Consider the following 20,381-nt stretch of genomic DNA (forward strand, 5'->3'; position numbering starts at 1 on the left):
GTCCCTGGTTTAGCTTGGCCTGATTAGTAGTGGTGCATGTGGAGGGACCACGGTTATGATTCAAGCATCGTGCTCTGTCCGCCTGCCAAGGGCCAGCAAAACAGGTGTTGGAACAACAACAATTCTTCAACGAGACTCGGACTCGAGTCAAAGACCATGTCAATGTCGGCTTCCGCGGCGGATGTCTGACGTTATCTCCCCACACACGTGGTCTTGAGCGAGATCTGCAGGCCTGCTTGTCTGACAGGTGTGGTTCGAGACGCTTGTCTCAGCCGTATGATCTTTGAGTGCTTTGTTGACAAGGTAGAGATAAAAGTGGCTGGCTGCGAGATGTGTCTTACAAAACATGCTTCAAACTTACAGCGCTGCCTCGCTGGATGGTGGGATTCTTGAATGGCCTTATGGGTATTCCACCCACTCCTCTTCGGTCTCCAGGACGAAGCTTTACTAAACTCTGTTTAACATTCGAGACCTTGTTACATCGTCCATTCGTCATATACTACCATTCCGCTTGTTCTTAACTCAAACTTACGATCGAGTGATTGGTAAAAATTCCCCGGTAGTTCCGCCCAGCGGATAGCGACCGGACCGCGAGCGGCGCGGAGAAGACGAGCATTGGAGACCTATGTTTCCGCTCCTCAGCGGCTTTCCGTACTCCCCTTTTGATTATCCGCTTGGGGCAGGTGTCGGCATAAATCGTGTTTGAGCTAGTGCTCCGCGCTACGGGCGAGAATAGTAAGCCGGTGGGCTGCTATGGATACGAAGCTCGCTTATTGAGTCGTGGCAGTAGTATTCGTTCCTCTTTGGACTCTGTAGACGACTATGTGGCACATAGTGAAACTTGGAAGTGAAGGCCGCGTCTACCTCGGCTAATAAGTGTTGAGGAGAAACCGATGACAACAAGGATCAAGTGTAATCCTCTCCAAAATGGTCAAACAATGGCGCTTCGTCGGTTTGTGGATACAAAAGAACCTACCGCTCAGCGAGTCGTAAGTCTCCCGATGTGGCCTGACGTTGTCAAATAGCACGGTCAAAGCGCTCAAATAAATTAAGTCGTCCCGCGTGGCGTAATTCCAGCCGCAAGGAAAACCGGGAACAGCGATGCTCTTAGTGTAACTCTATTCCATGCTCAATAATCGGATTCGCACCCTATCGTCAAGGGACGCTCTTCCCGAGGAATACGCCAGTATCCTGGGAGCCGGCAGCTTCCCCGGACCCGATGCCCCTTGTAATCTTGGAGGCTGTCAGCTGACAAGATTGCAGGTCAGCGCTTATCGTAGGCTCGGAGCAGCAGGTGGTCCGCGGCGAATCTCGACTTCATGTATGCGATCAGCCCCAAACGTCTAAAAGGCATGGCACTCGCTTTTCGAGGGTTAGTTAAACAACTTCTTATAGTGATATGTGAAAGACGAGGCGGTCGAGATCGCGCCGAGAAACCAAGTGCAGGGTCCGACCCAGTGACGTGGTCTGGCGATGCCGCGATTGAGTTGTAGATTGACGAATCTCTTCTTCAGTGGGGATAGGTGAGCGATGCCCATCGAAGCACCGTATGCCCGAAACTCCCGGACTAGTTTAAAACATATAACATGTTTTGATTGCAACGAGCAACCAACCCATCAGAAGGGATGTATTCTTTCTACTATTCATTTCGGCGAAAGCCGTTCGTGGGTTATATCAATGGCTGGAAACCAAAGTTTCACGGTACGTACCTAGCAACACAACGTTGAGGCCCTGGTCTCAGTACCTTACCTTAGCGCGGGCACTCGACAAAGTCTAATACGCCGGTACGGTCGATACGCATACTTGAGTTGCGACCTTTGTCTATAAAGGACAAGCTGATGACGAAATCGCGGGCAGCGTGTTTTTCATATCCGCCCTTGTACGATGAAAGATCACGCCAACCTTAGAAGTGACACAATTACTCAATGAATGGCACTTTATCCGATTTCATCGTGCTTATCCAAATTTATTGCTGCTATTCACCTGTGGTTTGACTGCTCTACGACTTGCGCCGGCAGAAGCCTTTGGCTCATATCCATTTATTCAATGCATCGGACTGTGTCGCTTCCTGTCATAGATCGGTTTGTGTCTTCGTGAGCAAATTCAAGATCAATTGTTTGACGACTCACGATAGCGGACGACTTGGATCCAGGGCCTGTTATGTTGAGGCAGGCAAGGCCGTAGCACGTGCCGACGACTTTTATAGGTACATAGACAATGAGTAAGACTAGACCTTTCAACTACTACTACTACTACTACTACTACTACTACTACTACTACTGCTTCTCTCTGGCAAGAGTTTAGTACGAACCATTTGGTCCTGTAGACACTTAGATAAGCGTGATGATTAAGACAAGACTATTACCTACATGCACCACGAAATGTCAACTCTCCATTGGTACCGGTAAACTCCATACGCAATGTTGAAAGCCGTGATGCGGACAGGACTGACGCAAGACTCTAGCAAAAGCGTCCTCATGAATCGAAGAAACACCTGGAGAAGAGAGCTTCAGTGAAGTTCTGACAGAGTTATATAAATTCTCCACAGATGCAAGTGGTGAAGTAGGCCGGCTAAACACGCCATCAACATGCGCATATTCTTTCTCACAGCTAAGTTTCTGTACATCGAAGCTTCTTTAGAGCCACAGCTCATATTGTGATTGTTGTCTATTGTTAGCGAACCACAATATCTTTAAACTTGTTCCATTCCTCAAAATTCTTAGCAGCATGCATCTGGCTTGTTGCTACTTTAACTTGCTGTTTCGAGCGCACGTCAGACCCAGAGTTTAACAGAACATAAAAATTCTGGTCTGCGTTTAATCTACAGGTACGCCGGCTTTACGACGATCTATATATGTTAATGGAAGCACTGATCTTAGTTTGTATCTGTAGAAGACCATCGAAAGGCACGACCATTACAGTAGCCGCTTTGAACATACACCAAACCCATCGAGCAGCTTGAGACACTACGCCTGTTGGCGTGAGACGACTTTGACTACAGTTCCTAGGCCGATTAACCAAACATCAATTGTCATTGCGGAGTTCCGATGATCGAACTGCTCCGATTTCATCTCAAAACAACACGTAACAGCTGGGTGAGAGACTATCAGGGCTGGAGGCCTCTAAGGGCCGAGAACGTGACTTTCAATTCCCTACATAATTAGAAGGTTCGAGAGCATCGGTCACCACCTGCTATCCTTCCCGATAGGTTTCATGAGTACACTTCACTACGAGCTTAGATTCGATGAACATGCGAGGAACTACAGAATAGTTCATCAAAGGAAATAGGTAGCCAGGGCTCCCTCAAGGCGAAATAGTTCGGTTGCGTAATGTTTCCGCTGTATCGTGTCAGGACGGAGCTCGACCATCAATGCGGTCTGGGTCGTAAAAGGAAAATTTCATGTCTGGGGATCAGACGCGTGGAACGTGTTCGAGCCGCATCCCTGCTGACTGGACAGGCGTTTCACGACTCCGCATACTGATTATAAGACGACAGTCCATCCAACTTTCTTTCAGACTTTTGGAGTCTTGGTTCACCAGAATCCTGCAATTAGTCGCTTCTCCAATGCATCGCCCTACCTTTGTCGTCCTATTGAGCAGTGCCCTGGTGGCATGGGCCAAGACCCCCGAGGGCTTCGAGCCCGCTTCCAACGTCGACCTCATTGTTGCATATGGTGAGACGTCGGGTCTTAATGGCGTGGATCTGGCCAAAAGCCGTAGGTAATTTTCTGCTGCAAAGAAAGACAACAGCTAAATCTCTATCTCAGTCACGCAAACGGAGCCTACAGTTGGCACGACCGAACCCTTGACCGGAAAAAGCTACGCAATTATCATGGTCGACATCGATATTCCTACCGCGAGCCCTCCGACTACCGGCACCTTCTTGCACTGGGCTCAGGCGGACCTGACGCCAGCCGCGCAAACCACTACTGTCAAGCTGAACGACGGCGAGCGCGTCATCCACACTCTGACAACCACCTCAAACGCAATTGCGGATTACAAGGGCCCCGCACCTCCAGCAAGAGTTCCCCTTTCGCACCGGTATATCGAGCTGCTTGTCGACACGAGCGACATCACGGCAGACGGAACGGCTGCCCTGCAGACGCTCTCAACCCGCGGGGGTGTTGATGTCAACGCTGTGCTTACCACCGCCGGATTAGCCAACAAGGTGGTAGCCGGAAACTTCTTCACTGTCACCAACCCGGGACCTGCAGCGAACGCGAAGAAGAGCAATTCCACCACCACCGCTCCCACCGGTGCTGTAACACCGTCCAAGGTCCCCTCTGGCATCTCTTCAGGACACAAGTCGACGAGTTTCTCAAATAATGTGCTCCTGACCGCAATGGCAGCTGGTCTTCTGAGCGCATTTGCTAGCGCAATCTAAGCAAAGGCGCGAGTTTCTCAACGACAAATCTTGTCAAGTGCTGGAAGCTTGACTCTTCTGAGACCGGCTTTTCCATGACGAGAACGCGCGGCGCAGGATCCGCCTCTTGTTTCTGGACAGGTTGTCGTCTCAAGTAATGAATACAATAATACAAGCTCAGTTTCATCTCATCTCTGAGCACTCATCCCCTGTTTCACAACGCCTATGACATTGACACTGCGACCTTGGGAGCACAGACGGCCGAAGTGGGGCCGTGGTGGGCCGGAAATGCCGGACAGACACCGCTCGATCTCGGGTCTTTACTCCTTGTCTGATCAACAAGACTCCAAGGCTTTTCCTGCCTGTGAAGTCTCTTTGAAATGGGCACTAGCTTTCGCGAGTCCCTATGAAAATAATGGCATCTAATCACAAACATCTTGTCACAACTCATTTCTTGTTTGTCAGAGACCTAGCTTACAGGTAAGCATGGAATGCCCGCCGTTTAACCTATTTTGAGTGAAACAAAAGAGGCCGAGTCAAAGAATGTTATTGAGATCCCTCAACCCAATCACGAGACAAGACATTGAGTCACAAGGTATATTACACGAGCAGAGTCTTCCTTAGTGCTGCACGTGGAGCTCAAAAAGAGAGAAATGGCGTTGCTGGCCCACTGTGGCTGACAGATTGATGTCAATGGGCAGGCAACTCGCGTAAAAGTCGCTGCATCTCGTCACCTGCATGATTTACTGGATTGTCTTTATCAATCAGAGTGCCGGATGAACATGTGGGTTTGCTCCGAGAAGATCTCATCGCTGATGATGCCCGAAGGGGATTTTATTGCAGCTTACTTATGCGGGTTTTGCCTCCTCCCAGCAGAGCCAATGGAGTTGAAAGCAATTACGGCGGCTGCAGTCAGCTTGACTATCAATGAACCACACCACATCACTTCGAAGTCGTCAGTATCACAGCTAGGCAACGGCTATCGCGTACTTTTCTCGTCAGATACCCAGACAATCACTTGAATTGGATAGTCATGGCTTCCAAGACATCACATCGAAAACCTTGGCGGTAGTGACAATGCCAGAAAGCCACACACTTCAAAGCGCGTATTACGCGTGCCGCCTGTTGCTTTGTCGAGTCAAAAAGCAAAACTGGTGCAGCCCTCGCAGGATTCCATGCTTTTTCTCAACAAGTTGTCTCAAAACCACGTCACCTTGCAGGAAACACTTTGTGCAAGTGATCTCTTATGGCGAACTTACCCACAGAGCCCCGTTTATCCATTTCCATTACAGGAACCCCGGTAGGCAGCTCAGTAGAAAGCGGCGAAATGATACCCGATAGCCCATTTACACGTCTCTCGGCCTGGTGCCCGGCAGAAGTACTTCAGAGACCACTTTTCTACGATTCAGTTGCCGAACCTAGCAACATCTAATTGACTCAGCGGAAGATGCAGTCAGCGTCACACAAGCACGCCAATCTTTGTCTGCTCTAGCAAGATATCCGATCGGCTAAGACGACGGGCGGGACGGGACGCGGTTGCAAGGGAACCACTGTGCCCCACTCTGTGACAGGCATGCGCCAAGTAGGTTGCTAGACCGAGGAAGACAGATCAGATGTGCGAAGTGAAATGGACTGCCAGCAGTTATGATTAGGCTTTTTGTATGAATCTCCGATACCACGCGTTTGCCTCTCTCTTTCATTATACTTAACTCGAGACTGGATCCGTGATCCTCCATCGTCGATTCTGGTCAGTTCATGCCAGAACATTCGCTATGACAGTGACAACGATCGATTTACCCGTGCTGGGTAGCTACCCGTCACTTATTTGGATCATTCCAGCGGCGTTCCTCGCATTCAAGATCCTCACCTTCGGCAGTAGAGAGAAATATCTTCCGCCCGGTCCACCAACTCTTCCCATCCTTGGAAATGCTCATCTGATTCCATCGAGAGGCATGTACACCAAGTAAGTACTAGCCGGGCCCATGAGAGTTATCCTTATCGCTGATCAAGAATAGACTCAAAGAGTGGGCTGATCAGTATGGATCGATCTACTCTCTCAAAGTCGGGCAAAGCACTATGGTTGTGCTTAATGACAGACATGCCGTTCACGAACTCTTGACATCAAAAGGGGCGTATTACAACGACAGACCAGTCGATCAGCAGTATGACCTCGCTATGCGTCAAGAGAATACTTCTTTGATGCATGATGGTCCTGTATGGAGAGCAGAACGGAAGATTGCAGCCACGTACTTCTCCCCGAAGAATCTCGATGGCGCACTAAGGGGAGTACAAGAGTCTGAGTAAGTTTGGAGCACAAATGCAAATGATTGCATATAGCCCCCAGAAGCATTGCGTCTAACGTGGGCAGGATTTCTTTCTTAATGTACGACCTACTAAAGAAGCCTGATGAATTCATGAAGAGCGTGAAAAGGACAACTGCTTCTATCGCAACCATCACAATATTCGGCCAGCGTGCTCCCAGTTGGGAAAGTTTCTGGGCATATGTAAGTCCTTCCTCCTTAATTCAGGTTTGTCAATTTTGTTACACAAGCTAATCCGAACCAGGCAGTTTACATCGCCATGGATGGGGTAAGCAGTTCCATCATTGTCTTTTTCCGAAACTTCTTTTCCGAAGCTTGGAGAAGAACTCAGCTGATTTTGTGAAGGTTTCCACCATTCTCGAGCCTGGTTCTTACCTACCTGTGGACCAATTTCCTATTCTCAAATGGATTCCAGATCGTTTAGCCAAGTCCAGGCAACGTGGAAAGGAGTTATACCACACCATAACAAACATCTGGACCAAAGCTCGCGAAGACGTGGAATTGCGGCGGAGCCAGGGTACCAAGAGGGAGTCTCTCATTGACAAACTTCTCGACGAAGAAATCAAGTGCGATGTGCCCCTCAGCTACACAGCGTTCAATAACTTCCTAGGAGGCCTGCAGATGGCAGCTGCCGATACCACAGCCACAGCGACCCTAACGAATATTTTGCTCCTGGCGAAGCACCCTGACGTTCAGGAGAAAGCAAGAGTCGAACTCGACAGAGTCTGTGGCACAGAAAGATTTCCCAATTGGTCTGACTTCAAAAGCTTGCCGTACATTAATTGCATTGTGAAAGAAGGGTTGCGAGTGAAACCAGTGTGAGTAGTCTGATCAGTGATCAACCCGTTCCGAGTTCGAGCATGATGCTAATGTTAGGCAATGCACCTAGAGTACCTACCGGTGTACCTCACGCGTCCAAGCAAGACCGATGGTACGGTGACATGTTCATCCCAGCTGGCTCCTCCATCTTCATTCCAGCATACGCACTCAACCACAATAGCGACTTGTCGCCGGACCCTTTCACCTACGACCCAGACCGCTACATCCCTGTCGCCGACAAACTCGCACCTGAACTCGCCGCTTCACCCAAGTACGAAGAGCGTGATCACTACTCGTACGGTGCAGGGCGACGAATGTGCGTCGGGCTGCATCTCGCTGAGCGGTCTCAATGGCGTATGGTAGCACAGATTCTTTGGGCATTCAAGATTGAGCCAGCGATTGGGTCCGATGGGGAGGAGGTCGAACTAGATTCGAGCCCTGAAGGGTACATTGAGGGGCTTCTGCACACCCCTAAGAAATACAAGGTGAAGTTTGTGCCGAGGAGCGAGAAGCATGTCGAGGTCATACGACAAAATTTCGACGAGGCCGTGGAGTTTTTGAAGCAATGGGAGTAGGCAACTATCTGAGGCTTTATAGACACAGATCTGTAGTGTGCCTGGATATCTTCGACCTCGTGCACATGTGGAGGCTTAGTTTGAGATTTGAAAGGGGCTCAGCAAGTATGATTGAAGTTTGTGTACTTGGGAATAAGTTCTATCCCTAATGTAAATTATGTGTTTCTTTCGTCACTCAAAGCCTTCGGCTACTTATTCTGGGCGATTGAGTGGATAACCTCACGGCTATTTCAATTACCCTTCGGCTCCCGGCCTTCGGCTCCCGGCCGATGGGAATGGGCCTTTCCAGGTGCCTCAACCACTTCGGTCGCGTTCTTTTGAGCGGTGTGTCCAAGATCAGTTGTAAGTCTTCGATAGCACTGGCCCATCGCACGAGTTCTTTTTCCGCAAACGCAGTTTGCATGATTCCCAACCCAAAAGGCATACCGGTGTCGGAATATACTCCTGCCGGGATCGTGATCATCGGGTACCCGGCCTGCGCCGCTATCTGGTATGTCTGGGCTACTGAGATAGGCACGAGCAAGCCTGACAGCCGTTTTCCATTGTGACTCTGTGCAGCGTCGATGCCGCCACGCGTGGTGTTCTGCATGTAGTTAAGGGCCTGCCAGTAGGTATCGTTCCGATCTCCTTGCGTCTCGTTAGACATTAAGAAGCCATCTTGTCCAGACCGGAAAGCTGGAAGGCCGTGGTACACTCTGTAACGTCCGGGCGTTGTGTTGCCCCCATCAAAGAGTTACCCTCCTTCGGTCCCGTCGTTCTCGTAGTTGAATTTGATGATATCTTCGAGCGATCGCATTTTCGTGTTCTGGAGTTCAGAGAGATATTTCTTGATGTTGTTATCGAAATCAACCAGAACGACGGTATACTCCGATTTTTCAGGGTGACCTATTTTGCCTTGCCAATTCCAATCCCAGCCTGCTTTATTCACAACAGTCACATGATTGGTGATCTCAGTACCGTTAATGATGGTGCCGCCATTTTCCTGGATGAGGTTTATCAGACTGCCAAGCTGTGCCTTGGTTTCTTCGTTCGCGATGGCCCAAAAGCTGTTCCATGGGATGCCGAATGTCGCGTTGTGCAGGCAGTCTTTTTGTTAGATACTGAGCATAACCACCCGATATAGGCGTCTTTCCAATCTGAGCTTGGGAGTAGTTGTCTCTTGGATCGTTATCGTAGATAGCATCAAGGGCGTACACTGCGTCACGGACAGTTCGACCGAAGGTGCCGACCGTGTCTTGATGTTCGCACTCTGGTATGACTCTGTATGGATTAGGTCAACTCGGATTTCTGCGTGTGTGGGCTCAGCTTTTCATTGACGTGTGATCAACGTACCCCGTCTTGTGAAGCCAGTCCGACAGTCGGCTTGATGCCTACGACGCCATTTTTATGAGCAGGTCTAATGACTGGTGCCGAGTTAGCGACAAATGTGTGTGGTCAATGAAACAAGGCCATAGTCTTACCACTGCCGTCGGTTTCTGTGCCGAGAGAAAAGGCGATCGCATTGGCAGCCACTCCTACTGCACTGCCTGAGCTACTTCCCATGGGATTGAAAACTAACTTATAAGGGCTTCATGGCTGTCCACCGCGCGGAGAGTATCCCACAGAGTATCCTGTACTCCGCATGTCGGCCCATTCGCTCATTGTGGACTTCCCGAAGAGTACAGCTCCTGCTTCTCTCAAACAAGCAACCACAAAGGCATCGCGAGGTACGATACTGCCGAGTAGTGCATAGCTCCTAACAGTTGTTTCCATACTGTCTTATGTCGCGATGTTGTCTTTGACAGTGAACGGGATTCCATGGAGGGGAACGAGAACTTGGCCTGCTTTTCGTTGTTCGTCCCTTTTGGCTGCGATCGTCATGACGTCCGGATTCAATTGCATTACGGAACTATTGTGATGGAATTATTACTTAGTAAATATGAGCTGAACATTCAGCGCAGGAACGCTAACCTGATGTACTCTTGAGTCTGGAAAGTGCGTTGCATGTAGCACATGACCAGCTGTTGAGACGTCAGAATGCCATTTTCCATGGCCTTCTGCATCTGGTCGATGGTCGCTTCTTCTTAGTTGAAGGTTCCAGCGCAAATAGGCATGCGGAAGAGTTCCGTGAGATTTCCATTCTGCAGGAGCGGAAACAAAGGAGTCACCAAGCTGGTGCTAGCCACAAGTTGGCCAACGGCCGGAGTCACAAGGTATGCCAATACCAGCAACGATCTGGATTGATACCATACGGGTACTTTAAAGGATGGTACAAATAGATGCATCTTTTCTCAGCTTAAGGTAGCAGGACAGGAGATGGCTGGAATAGAGTAAGGAACGAGGGCCAAGTACGAGAATTCATGAATGGTTATTTCGCATGGAATCAGTGTATCTTATAGCCAGCGTGAAAGGCGGAACTTCGAACTGCGACAAGACTCAATTCTTTCTAGAACGATTTGTGGGACTTGGGCTTCGACTCACATATATGTCGCCGGATCTTAATGATGATTGCAATTATCGCCAGAGGCCCAAACCATCATTTCAGCACTTCTGTTTTCGGATCCATCACATTGTGGCTATGCCTCCTTATTAGAGAGTTTGCGATATGCCGGTATCCCACTTTTCTTACAGCTTGTTTCCCTCAGCAAACTGTGGTCTCTGAGACATACGTGCTTGTGGCTAGTGCTCGCTCAATAGTATCAGCTGATTCACGCGTTAGCTGCATTTGAGGAACCAGTGCGTGGATGGCTGATCGATTAATTCAGACTTGCTAGTCCACGGCTGTCTCGCGCACTGGTTGTCTGCGGCCTGATTCGTATTGTGTGTTACATGCATTACATTGAATGCGTCCGTTGAATTTTGAGACATTTCCCGTGCTTGGAGAATCAAGCGAGCTATTCTGGATGACCTCTTTCTGTGATGACCCCATGTCTGCATGCTCAGCATTTCGTCAAATCTCATACATCATGCATTAATGAAAAAGTCTTCTGAGGTATGACGTAGGGCTTCCCCCGAATAACCTGTAGTGCCGGTCTCATGAGAGTAGTGTTTCCAATACTTCCAAGGCATTTGAGCTCAAGTAAAGTCTTTTAATTCAGAAGAGTTGAGGACAGATTCTGATACACCGGAAAGGGATTTAGGCACCAAGCTGCTGAAGTCCATACACACCCATGAATCCATGACTTGAGCCGCTCATATGCTGGTAATGCTCGATTAATATTTCGATTGTTGGACGCAAACTTATACTGCAACTTCCGATGTCTCTTGAAACATTGGTCTGGAAGTTGCGTTCCTTGGCGCTCCAGTCTGCATCACAGTTCTGATCCTCTATCTCTTTGTGGTCTCCCGTAGGTTCGTCCAAATCGAAAACCATCCAAAGACCAGACAAGAATTTTTAGTTCAATATCAGATAACGTACCAAAAACCTGCCCTCAATCTCTTTCCGCATTATCAACATCTAAAGAAGCACCTCACTCTCACAGAGTGTGTATGACAAGCCGAATACGCTGAGAGATCAACATTGAACCAAGGAGAGCAATGTTAATCTCAATTGAGGTACCAGTCGGAGGAAGAAGGCATGTTAATGAGATCCATTGAGCAGCTGGATATCTGTTGTATCCCCTACCTAGTAAAATAAGCCATGCTGGAGTGGCTGAAATAATTCCTGAAGATCATCAAAAGATGGTGGACGGACACATTGAAATTCCGTGGCATCCCAACTTTGCAGATCAATTACCGAATGCTGTCAATGGCCAGCCGTTGATGGGACGTTGCACCACGAGTATCCTTGTCGTCAGCGACTCTAGTCTGAACTTAGCACACCAAATTAGCGGGCAATCGACCTCTCAGAGTCAGGAAACCGGACGATCCGCTTTATGCGCTCCATCAAGATTACGACCAAAGTCGCGAGTCTTCACCTTACAGGTCCGTGATGCCCCCGTCGGGTGCCACACCATCTTCCCTGACGCCCCGCAGCGGGTTCTAGACTGAGACTGACCGTTGAAGAACAGCGTTGCTTTCTTCTTTTTCTTCTGATCTTCCTTCATTTCTCCACGAGGCGTTACCGAGTACCCGGATCACCTTACACTCCCTGATCGTTGAAGTCTCTTGCTCAATCGATTCAGTCCTCAAGGCTCTCCCATTACCCCCGACGAAAGGAAAATGGCAGAACCAACTCCAACTCCTGCCACTTCAACTCCGGCTAGCCCCCAAATTAGAGCCGGGGCTGAGCCTGAGCCCGAGCCCGAGCCCGAGCGGCCCGCTCCCGAAGTGGAGGTAGAAGTCGATCGGGAAGAAAATGACTCGTCTTGGGGCGATGATGAGGCTTCTCGCGCAAGCACCTCGCTCAAGTCAGTCACGTCAACATACGAATGGAAGCACGGTCGCCGGTACCATGGCTATCAATCCGGTTCCTACAATTTCCCCAATGACGAGGAGGAACAGGACCGGCTTGATATGATCCATCATGTCTTCTTCAGGTTGATGAATGATCGCCTGTATCTTGCTCCCATCAAGACAGAGGGACTGAAGGTTCTCGATATCGGCACCGGCACCGGCATCTGGCCTATTCAGTTTGGAGACGAGCACCCCGAGGCCGAAGTGATTGTCGGAAACGACCTCAGTCCCATCCAGCCACAATGGGTGCCACCGAACGTCAAGTTCATCATCGACGACGTTGAGCTAGACTGGGCGGAGCCCGAGCAATACGATTACATCCACTGCCGTTACATGGCAGGTTCAATCAAGGACTGGCCTAGGCTCGTGAACCAAATTTACGAGAACCTGAAACCCGGCGGCTGGGTCGAGTTCCAAGAATCTGCAAACACTCTCTACTCCGAAGATGGCTCCCTCAAGCCGGACAACGCCATGGTCCAAATGATGGACGGACTCATGGAGGCGTGTGAGAAGATTGGGAGAACAATGGACCCGGCGCCGTCCTTTAAGCGCTGGACCGAAGAGGCTGGTTTCCAGAAGGTGGGCGAGCAAAGGTTCAAGCTGCCCATTGGCAGCTGGCCTAGAGACGCCAGATTGAAGGAGGTCGGCACACTTATGGGAGTTAACTTCCTGGAAGGGGTAGAGGCATTCACTGCCGCGCTGTTCAAGGACGTTTTGGGATGGTCTCCAGAGGAGGTCACTGTCCTCAATGCTGGGGTTCGAGCGGCGGTACGAAAGAGAGACGTTCACCCCATCTTCGACTTCATTGTCGTCACTGGCCAGAAGCCTTTGTAAGTTCTATGGCAATCATCAACAGTCTTGAGTGAGTTTGGTGGGCTCTTTTGCGGCATTAGCAGCGCTGGTTAGACTATCTCGAGTTATCATAGCAAAGCGCGTTATTTAAGGGTCCTGCTTCCGTGGTGTTGCTTCCATAACATCTTCGACATGATCCGAAGCTTCCTCGTAAGCATCCACATGAGCCTTTGAAAAGTCTCTAGCCGGTATTCCTCTTGCAAAGAGCATGTCCAACTCCTCGTACGTACGGCCTTTACACTCAGGTAGCCGGAAATATGACCAAATGAAGATGATCCCGGCGGTTCCCGCCCAGAAGAAGCCGGCCTTGCCTTTCAGATTCCACTCTGTAGGGTTCCTTTACATCGGTGATAAGCATCTGTTTTCTCGATCAATATCAGTTTCAGCGAGACGGTACTCACATCATGTAAGTCTGTAGGACTTGTGAGACAATATTGACAAGCTGGTAGGCATTTCGCGATAGCACAACTGTCAGTGGGCGAAGCCGAACCGAAGACGTCTCGCTGATGACGCTATACTGTTGCCTTTATTAGAAACCCTCTTTCTACGCGCCAGGGTGACAGAGAGACTAAATGGACTTGGGTACTTGGGTCTCAGTGACGTACAGTAATAGGTCCAATGGTGAGAGACTATAATCGTCAGCTTCGCCCTCTTGATTTTAGTTTCTCTGATGTAAAAGGAGGTCTCACTCACGTAAATAAAAAGCCAGAAGACACAAAGACCGCCAGATGGCCAAAGGCCCTTCTCGCCAGCGGACACGTCAAGAATGCCTATGATGAACAGGATGACAGTGAGAGCTCCAATGCCAGTAACATATATCGCCCGTCGTCCCCAATGAGTGATGAGCCACCATGATCTAAACATTCAGAGTTAGCTTGACCTTAATTGTCGGAATGTTTAATACCGCGATTCTTACAGAACGGTCCCAAGGAAAGCCATTCCCTTTGCTCCCAGGCTCAGTTCGAACGCATTCGCCGTCTTCATTCCCGCAGTAGTGAAGAAGTATGTCGGGGTGTAAGCGAAGCTGCTGCCAGACATGACTTGGCCTGCAAACGCAACACAGCATATTTCAGTGCGTCGACGATCGATTCCCCTGAAGCAATCGAGGTATGTCACACCGCTTGTCACTCCAGATTCGACCTTGGTTGTGTGAACCATCATTGCTAGCTGGGCATTAATTTGGTCTTGAGTCTTGTTGCGGCTGAGTCGCTCGATGGACCGTCTAGCATCTTCAAGGCGATCTTTTCGGACTAGATACCACGGACTCTCAGGTGCCAGATATGAAACAACCATCAGAGGGACAGGCCAGAGCTTATCAATGGTCTTGTTAGGTGATGCGTATCGACAACTAGTACCAGGTAGACTCTTGGGGCAAACTCACCCATTGAATTGCGAAAGGGATCCGGTAGGCCATCTCGCCTTCAATGCTCAGACAACCGCGGAGCACACCAGCAGCAATAAGCTGACCTGTTGCCCAGCAAAGATTTACCTGACTCGGGTTAGTCGTGACACTTGATGGCAGCCCATAGATACAACACACATATGTAGTCATGTAACCGCGAAGGTTCGTGGGACAAACTTCGGAAGCTATGGCATGACTGGTCAGCAGTGTAGACGGCTTGGAACATAAGTGATGAGGTTTACCATAAGCTGGACTCAGCGTTGCAAAAACACCCCAGGAAAGGCCGCAAAGAATTTGCCCGACTAGAAGCATGGCGGCAGAGTGCGCAAAGAATACCACGAAGATGAAACAGTTCAAGAAGAACATGGCGCCGATCATGACCCACCGATAGCCGTATTTGGATGCGAAGTATCCATTCATCAACCCGCCTGGCCGGTGTCAGTCTCCAATCGGGGGTTGGCCAACAGATTGGAAGCACTAACCAAAGATGGCACCGACCGTGGAGGCCATCGTTAGACCTGTTTGCCACGGTCCAGAAACCTGAAAGCCAATGTCCTCGCCGTACCAACTGCCATACTTCTTTTGAAACTCTGGGTAGGCAAAGAAGTTGTTGATCAGGATGACATCGTATCTAAAAGGAATCAATGCTGAGCAAGTATTTTAGGATTGTTAAAGACTCAAAAACAGAGATTACCCACCCTTCCATCACAATAGACATGGAGATCATAACAGACCAGAATACCGCCTTACGGTTCTCGCTGAATGCCTGCCGAAGGGTCTGCGCATGCTCATCGTCTGAAGCTTGCTTGGCTTCGTAAATAGCCGATTGACCAAGCTTTTCTTCGACCTCATTTTCAGCTGCCTTGCGTAGATGACGCACCTCAGATTCGCCTTTCGAAGCCATTGTGACCGAGAAATTCTCCCAAACCTATTGAAGAATAACCGCAAGGGATAATGTTATGAGTTACACAACGGTTGCTTGGGGCGGCCGGCTTCGGGTTCGTGAGGGTTGCTGGCTGATCTATATAAAGACACGGCAGACACAGAGTATAGGATTCCTCCAAACGACCGGCATGCTATTGTATCCGAACCATCACATTGTAAGGTCTCGGCATTTGGAGAGGTATATGTAACATGGCTGATGTATACAAAAGTGCATGTAAGTAGCTTCTCAAAGCGTGCCAATATCAAGAAATCTTGGCTCTCCATCCCCACATGATCGAGTCACCCCGCAGCCCCAGACTGGATTTGCAAAAGTCTGGGGTTGACAATATGGCCTATGGTTGGATGGCATTATAAAACCCCGTACGTGAAATCCAAAAAGTGTTGCTGAGGAGCAAGAGCAGCTAAGTCTCAAGGATCTTCCTAGACCCATACTGGAAAAAGTGAGAAACAGCCGGCAGCAATGTCTCACAAGCTGACGGTAGGATCAAGACTCTAGAGCTGTTCAGAAAGAGGGGAAGTGCGCCAAGAGCATTTGGCAGTTGTGGGGAAAGCGGCATTGGCGGGTTACGGTTGGTTGGGTGATTTTGAACGTGGGAGTGGCGGAGGATCTCCGCAAGTTGGGAAAAGCTGCCAGGAAGAATTTGGGTGCACTTGGATAAGAAACGAGCGTTCCACGAACAAGGGATTCAGCACGGAAAAGGGACCTGAATTCTTCAAAAACCGGAAAAGCTCAGGACCAATCACCAAGATGCTTGTGTACCGAGCGCTTCCGTTGACCCGGACTCAATGCAGGCACAGATGAGCCGAGTCGATCTTGTCATATGACGTTCCTCCAATGTGGCTTGATGTGAGATCAGAAACTCCATGTATAAAGTAGAATACTGTCTTTGCGGGGTACTAGCTTTGCCTCGTTGCTGCTGCTTCATGCCTCCGATGAAGATAATCTTGGGGAAGACTGCTTTCGAATCTTTCTAATAAGTCATCATGCCCTTGCAGCAGGGCCTTCACTGTCTCGTGGGTCTCAAAGAGCACCGCCTCAGAGTTTCCGGTTGTGTTCTGTGTTGCAGTGTAGAAGCTACAACTTCCCTCTCGCCTAATTTTTCTTGGCATCTGCTGTTAGTGAATGAGTGAGCCTACCACCAAATTACTAACAGCCGAAAACTCTTCACCTCCCCTTGCCGGAGCCCGCATCCGCGATGGCCTCACAGCCGCCGTCGGGCACCGGACTGATGTCGGCCGACCAAGCCGACCCCGAACCAGGCTCCGGGACACCTCCGGAGCCGAACCCCACCTCAAGAGCTAAGCGACGCCGCGACGCCGAGGCACAGCCGACCCGGCCCAGCCTAACGGGAAGCCAGCTTGATGCCACCACCGACGCCCCTACCTCGGCCGAGGGGCCCGCAGCCTCTACCGCATCTGCTCCGAGCGGATCTGCCACAGGGTCCGTCTTGACAGCCCTTGCAGAAGAAGCTAGACAGTACGAGGCACGGAAAGACGTCTTTCTGACCATTGCACGGTCCGTCGACAGCGTTGTCGCCAGCTTTGACGGTTCTAGAAAGCAGATCGCGAAAGAAGCCACTGCCTATGTCATTCAAACCCTCAAGAGACTGATCAATCACGAGACAAGCCCAATAGCGGCCCGGAGTTGGGCGGCTGTCGTCGCACCGATGGCGGGCAACACCACTGCGGCGACCCGGAGCGGCCAGAGCTGCCAGAGCTCTGCCCGCCCGAAGGCCACACTCCCCGCCGAGGATCAGCCGCAGGCGCAGCCGAAGGAGGACCTCCGCATCTTTGCCCGCGTCCCGGAAGAAAGCTTAGCGGCCGCTCGGAAGATCGCACCGTTCGCCGTACGACAGATCGTCTGTAAGGCCGTTGGCCTGGGGCTAGCGGACCTTCCCCACGTCTACCATATCAGCACAGGTTACTCTCTGAAGCCGCGAAACAAGCAAATACAGGAAAGACTACTTACAAGTAAGGCAAAGCTGGCGGAATGCCTCGGCGCCCACCAAGTCGAGACGCCTATCAAGTGGCACACATACGTTGTGCCGCGATGCCCAACAAAACTACACAGCATTGGCGGGGACGTCCTGGACCCAGCCACACTCGTTGAAGATGAGGTCTTCGCACAGACAGGACAGAAGCCTGTCCTTGCTCGACCGTCCCGCCTTGGGCCCAACCCAGTCACGAACGAAATATCTTGGCTCATATCATTCACATCAGAGGTCACGCCCTTCAGGCTCTTCAACCAAAGCGGCAGATCTCTGCCCATCAAAAAACGAAGGACGCTCATCCGACATGACCCCGGCTGCCAGGGCTACCACGCCAACCGGTTCTGCGGACGACGACCGACTTGCAGCAACTGCGGAAGACCTTCCGACTCACACGAAACGGGACCTTGCATGGCCAGGCCCCAGTGTCCCAACTGCTGCGGCCCCTTCCAAGCCGGCCACACAGACTGCCCAGCGAGGCCCTCGGTCGTAAACGGCGTCGTCTCCCTTCCCGGTCGAAAAGGAGCGGGCTTCGGATCCGGAAGGCCGGCCAGGAAGGGGCCGCAGCAGTTGGGACACTGGGGCCTGGCCATGCAAGGTCCCGTTTCGTGTGAGTCGGAAGGTCTTCCGCAGTTGCTGCAAGTCGGTCGTCGTCCGCAGAACCGGTTGGCGTGGTAGCCCTGGCAGCCGGGGTCATGTCGGATGAGCGTCCTTCGTTTTTTGATGGGCAGAGATCTGCCGCTTTGGTTGAAGAGCCTGAAGGGCGTGACCTCTGATGTGAATGATATGAGCCAAGATATTTCGTTCGTGACTGGGTTGGGCCCAAGGCGGGACGGTCGAGCAAGGACAGGCTTCTGTCCTGTCTGTGCGAAGACCTCATCTTCAACGAGTGTGGCTGGGTCCAGGACGTCCCCGCCAATGCTGTGTAGTTTTGTTGGGCATCGCGGCACAACGTATGTGTGCCACTTGATAGGCGTCTCGACTTGGTGGGCGCCGAGGCATTCCGCCAGCTTTGCCTTACTTGTAAGTAGTCTTTCCTGTATTTGCTTGTTTCGCGGCTTCAGAGAGTAACCTGTGCTGATATGGTAGACGTGGGGAAGGTCCGCTAGCCCCAGGCCAACGGCCTTACAGACGATCTGTCGTACGGCGAACGGTGCGATCTTCCGAGCGGCCGCTAAGCTTTCTTCCGGGACGCGGGCAAAGATGCGGAGGTCCTCCTTCGGCTGCGCCTGCGGCTGATCCTCGGCGGGGAGTGTGGCCTTCGGGCGGGCAGAGCTCTGGCAGCTCTGGCCGCTCCGGGTCGCCGCAGTGGTGTTGCCCGCCATCGGTGCGACGACAGCCGCCCAACTCCGGGCCGCTATTGGGCTTGTCTCGTGATTGATCAGTCTCTTGAGGGTTTGAATGACATAGGCAGTGGCTTCTTTCGCGATCTGCTTTCTAGAACCGTCAAAGCTGGCGACAACGCTGTCGACGGACCGTGCAATGGTCAGAAAGACGTCTTTCCGTGCCTCGTACTGTCTAGCTTCTTCTGCAAGGGCTGTCAAGACGGACCCTGTGGCAGATCCGCTCGGAGCAGATGCGGTAGAGGCTGCGGGCCCCTCGGCCGAGGTAGGGGCGTCGGTGGTGGCATCAAGCTGGCTTCCCGTTAGGCTGGGCCGGGTCGGCTGTGCCTCGGCGTCGCGGCGTCGCTTAGCTCTTGAGGTGGGGTTCGGCTCCGGAGGTGTCCCGGAGCCTGGTTCGGGGTCGGCTTGGTCGGCCGACATCAGTCCGGTGCCCGACGGCGGCTGTGAGGCCATCGCGGATGCGGGCTCCGGCAAGGGGAGGTGAAGAGTTTTCGGCTGTTAGTAATTTGGTGGTAGGCTCACTCATTCACTAACAGCAGATGCCAAGAAAAATTAGGCGAGAGGGAAGTTGTAGTCTACACTGCAACACAGAACACAACCGGAAACTCTGAGGCGGTGCTCTTTGAGACCCACGAGACAGTGAAGGCCCTGCTGCAAGGGCATGATGACTTATTAGAAAGATTCGAAAGCAGTCTTCCCCAAGATTATCTTCATCGGAGGCATGAAGCAGCAGCAACGAGGCAAAGCTAGTACCCCGCAAAGACAGTATTCTACTTTATACATGGAGTTTCTGATCTCACATCAAGCCACATTGGAGGAACGTCATATGACAAGATCGACTCGGCTCATCTGTGCCTGCATTGAGTCCGGGTCAACGGAAGCGCTCGGTACACAAGCATCTTGGTGATTGGTCCTGAGCTTTTCCGGTTTTTGAAGAATTCAGGTCCCTTTTCCGTGCTGAATCCCTTGTTCGTGGAACGCTCGTTTCTTATCCAAGTGCACCCAAATTCTTCCTGGCAGCTTTTCCCAACTTGCGGAGATCCTCCGCCACTCCCACGTTCAAAATCACCCAACCAACCGTAACCCGCCAATGCCGCTTTCCCCACAACTGCCAAATGCTCTTGGCGCACTTCCCCTCTTTCTGAACAGCTCTAGAGTCTTGATCCTACCGTCAGCTTGTGAGACATTGCTGCCGGCTGTTTCTCACTTTTTCCAGTATGGGTCTAGGAAGATCCTTGAGACTTAGCTGCTCTTGCTCCTCAGCAACACTTTTTGGATTTCACGTACGGGGTTTTATAATGCCATCCAACCATAGGCCATATTGTCAACCCCAGACTTTTGCAAATCCAGTCTGGGGCTGCGGGGTGACTCGATCATGTGGGGATGGAGAGCCAAGATT

General features: G+C 51.1%; 6 protein-coding genes across 6 annotated transcripts; 4 read left to right on the plus strand and 2 right to left on the minus strand.

Annotated features, from left to right (window-relative positions):
* Positions 1-1,668: 1,668 nt before the first annotated feature.
* BDZ83DRAFT_644975 (uncharacterized protein) lies at positions 1,669-2,227 on the plus strand (the record flags this gene model as incomplete). The annotated part of the gene is made up of 3 exons (XM_060509801.1): positions 1,669-1,701; positions 1,858-2,081; positions 2,135-2,227. Exons 2-3 carry the CDS (start codon positions 1,930-1,932, stop codon positions 2,223-2,225), a joined length of 243 nt encoding a protein of 80 aa, XP_060357253.1. The 5' UTR covers positions 1,669-1,701; positions 1,858-1,929.
* A 1,338-nt stretch (positions 2,228-3,565) lies between these two features.
* Positions 3,566-4,803, plus strand: BDZ83DRAFT_772854 (phosphatidylethanolamine-binding protein; the record flags this gene model as incomplete). Its single annotated transcript, XM_060515397.1, has 2 exons — positions 3,566-3,716; positions 3,768-4,803. 2 exons carry the CDS (start codon positions 3,566-3,568, stop codon positions 4,382-4,384), a joined length of 768 nt encoding a protein of 255 aa, XP_060357254.1. The 3' UTR covers positions 4,385-4,803.
* A 1,332-nt stretch (positions 4,804-6,135) lies between these two features.
* On the plus strand, positions 6,136-8,078 carry BDZ83DRAFT_758920 (cytochrome P450 2D18; the record flags this gene model as incomplete). The annotated part of the gene is made up of 6 exons (XM_060515110.1): positions 6,136-6,326; positions 6,379-6,663; positions 6,732-6,867; positions 6,929-6,952; positions 7,030-7,502; positions 7,574-8,078. 6 exons carry the CDS (start codon positions 6,136-6,138, stop codon positions 8,076-8,078), a joined length of 1,614 nt encoding a protein of 537 aa, XP_060357255.1.
* A 733-nt stretch (positions 8,079-8,811) lies between these two features.
* Positions 8,812-10,579, minus strand: BDZ83DRAFT_745969 (amidase signature domain-containing protein; the record flags this gene model as incomplete). The annotated part of the gene is made up of 7 exons (XM_060513199.1): positions 10,029-10,579; positions 9,868-9,966; positions 9,662-9,831; positions 9,539-9,631; positions 9,411-9,481; positions 9,295-9,325; positions 8,812-9,164 (listed from the first exon to the last, which is right to left on the minus strand). Exons 1-7 carry the CDS (start codon positions 10,118-10,120, stop codon positions 8,812-8,814), a joined length of 909 nt encoding a protein of 302 aa, XP_060357256.1. The 5' UTR covers positions 10,121-10,579.
* A 1,531-nt stretch (positions 10,580-12,110) lies between these two features.
* Positions 12,111-13,412, plus strand: BDZ83DRAFT_644981 (S-adenosyl-L-methionine-dependent methyltransferase). Its single transcript, XM_060509802.1, has one exon. It carries the CDS (start codon positions 12,219-12,221, stop codon positions 13,284-13,286), a length of 1,068 nt encoding a protein of 355 aa, XP_060357257.1. The 5' UTR covers positions 12,111-12,218; the 3' UTR covers positions 13,287-13,412.
* On the minus strand, positions 13,392-15,610 carry BDZ83DRAFT_758923 (general substrate transporter; the record flags this gene model as incomplete). Its single annotated transcript, XM_060515111.1, has 10 exons — positions 13,392-13,641; positions 13,706-13,821; positions 13,910-13,933; positions 13,998-14,160; positions 14,221-14,627; positions 14,686-14,793; positions 14,845-14,891; positions 14,949-15,134; positions 15,189-15,337; positions 15,405-15,610. 10 exons carry the CDS (start codon positions 15,608-15,610, stop codon positions 13,392-13,394), a joined length of 1,656 nt encoding a protein of 551 aa, XP_060357258.1.
* Between the last annotated feature and the right edge of the window lie 4,771 nt (positions 15,611-20,381).

Source organism: Colletotrichum acutatum (genome assembly GCF_030867785.1).
Source record: "Colletotrichum acutatum strain CBS 112980 chromosome Unknown BDZ83scaffold_287, whole genome shotgun sequence".
Taxonomy (NCBI): domain Eukaryota; kingdom Fungi; phylum Ascomycota; class Sordariomycetes; order Glomerellales; family Glomerellaceae; genus Colletotrichum; species Colletotrichum acutatum.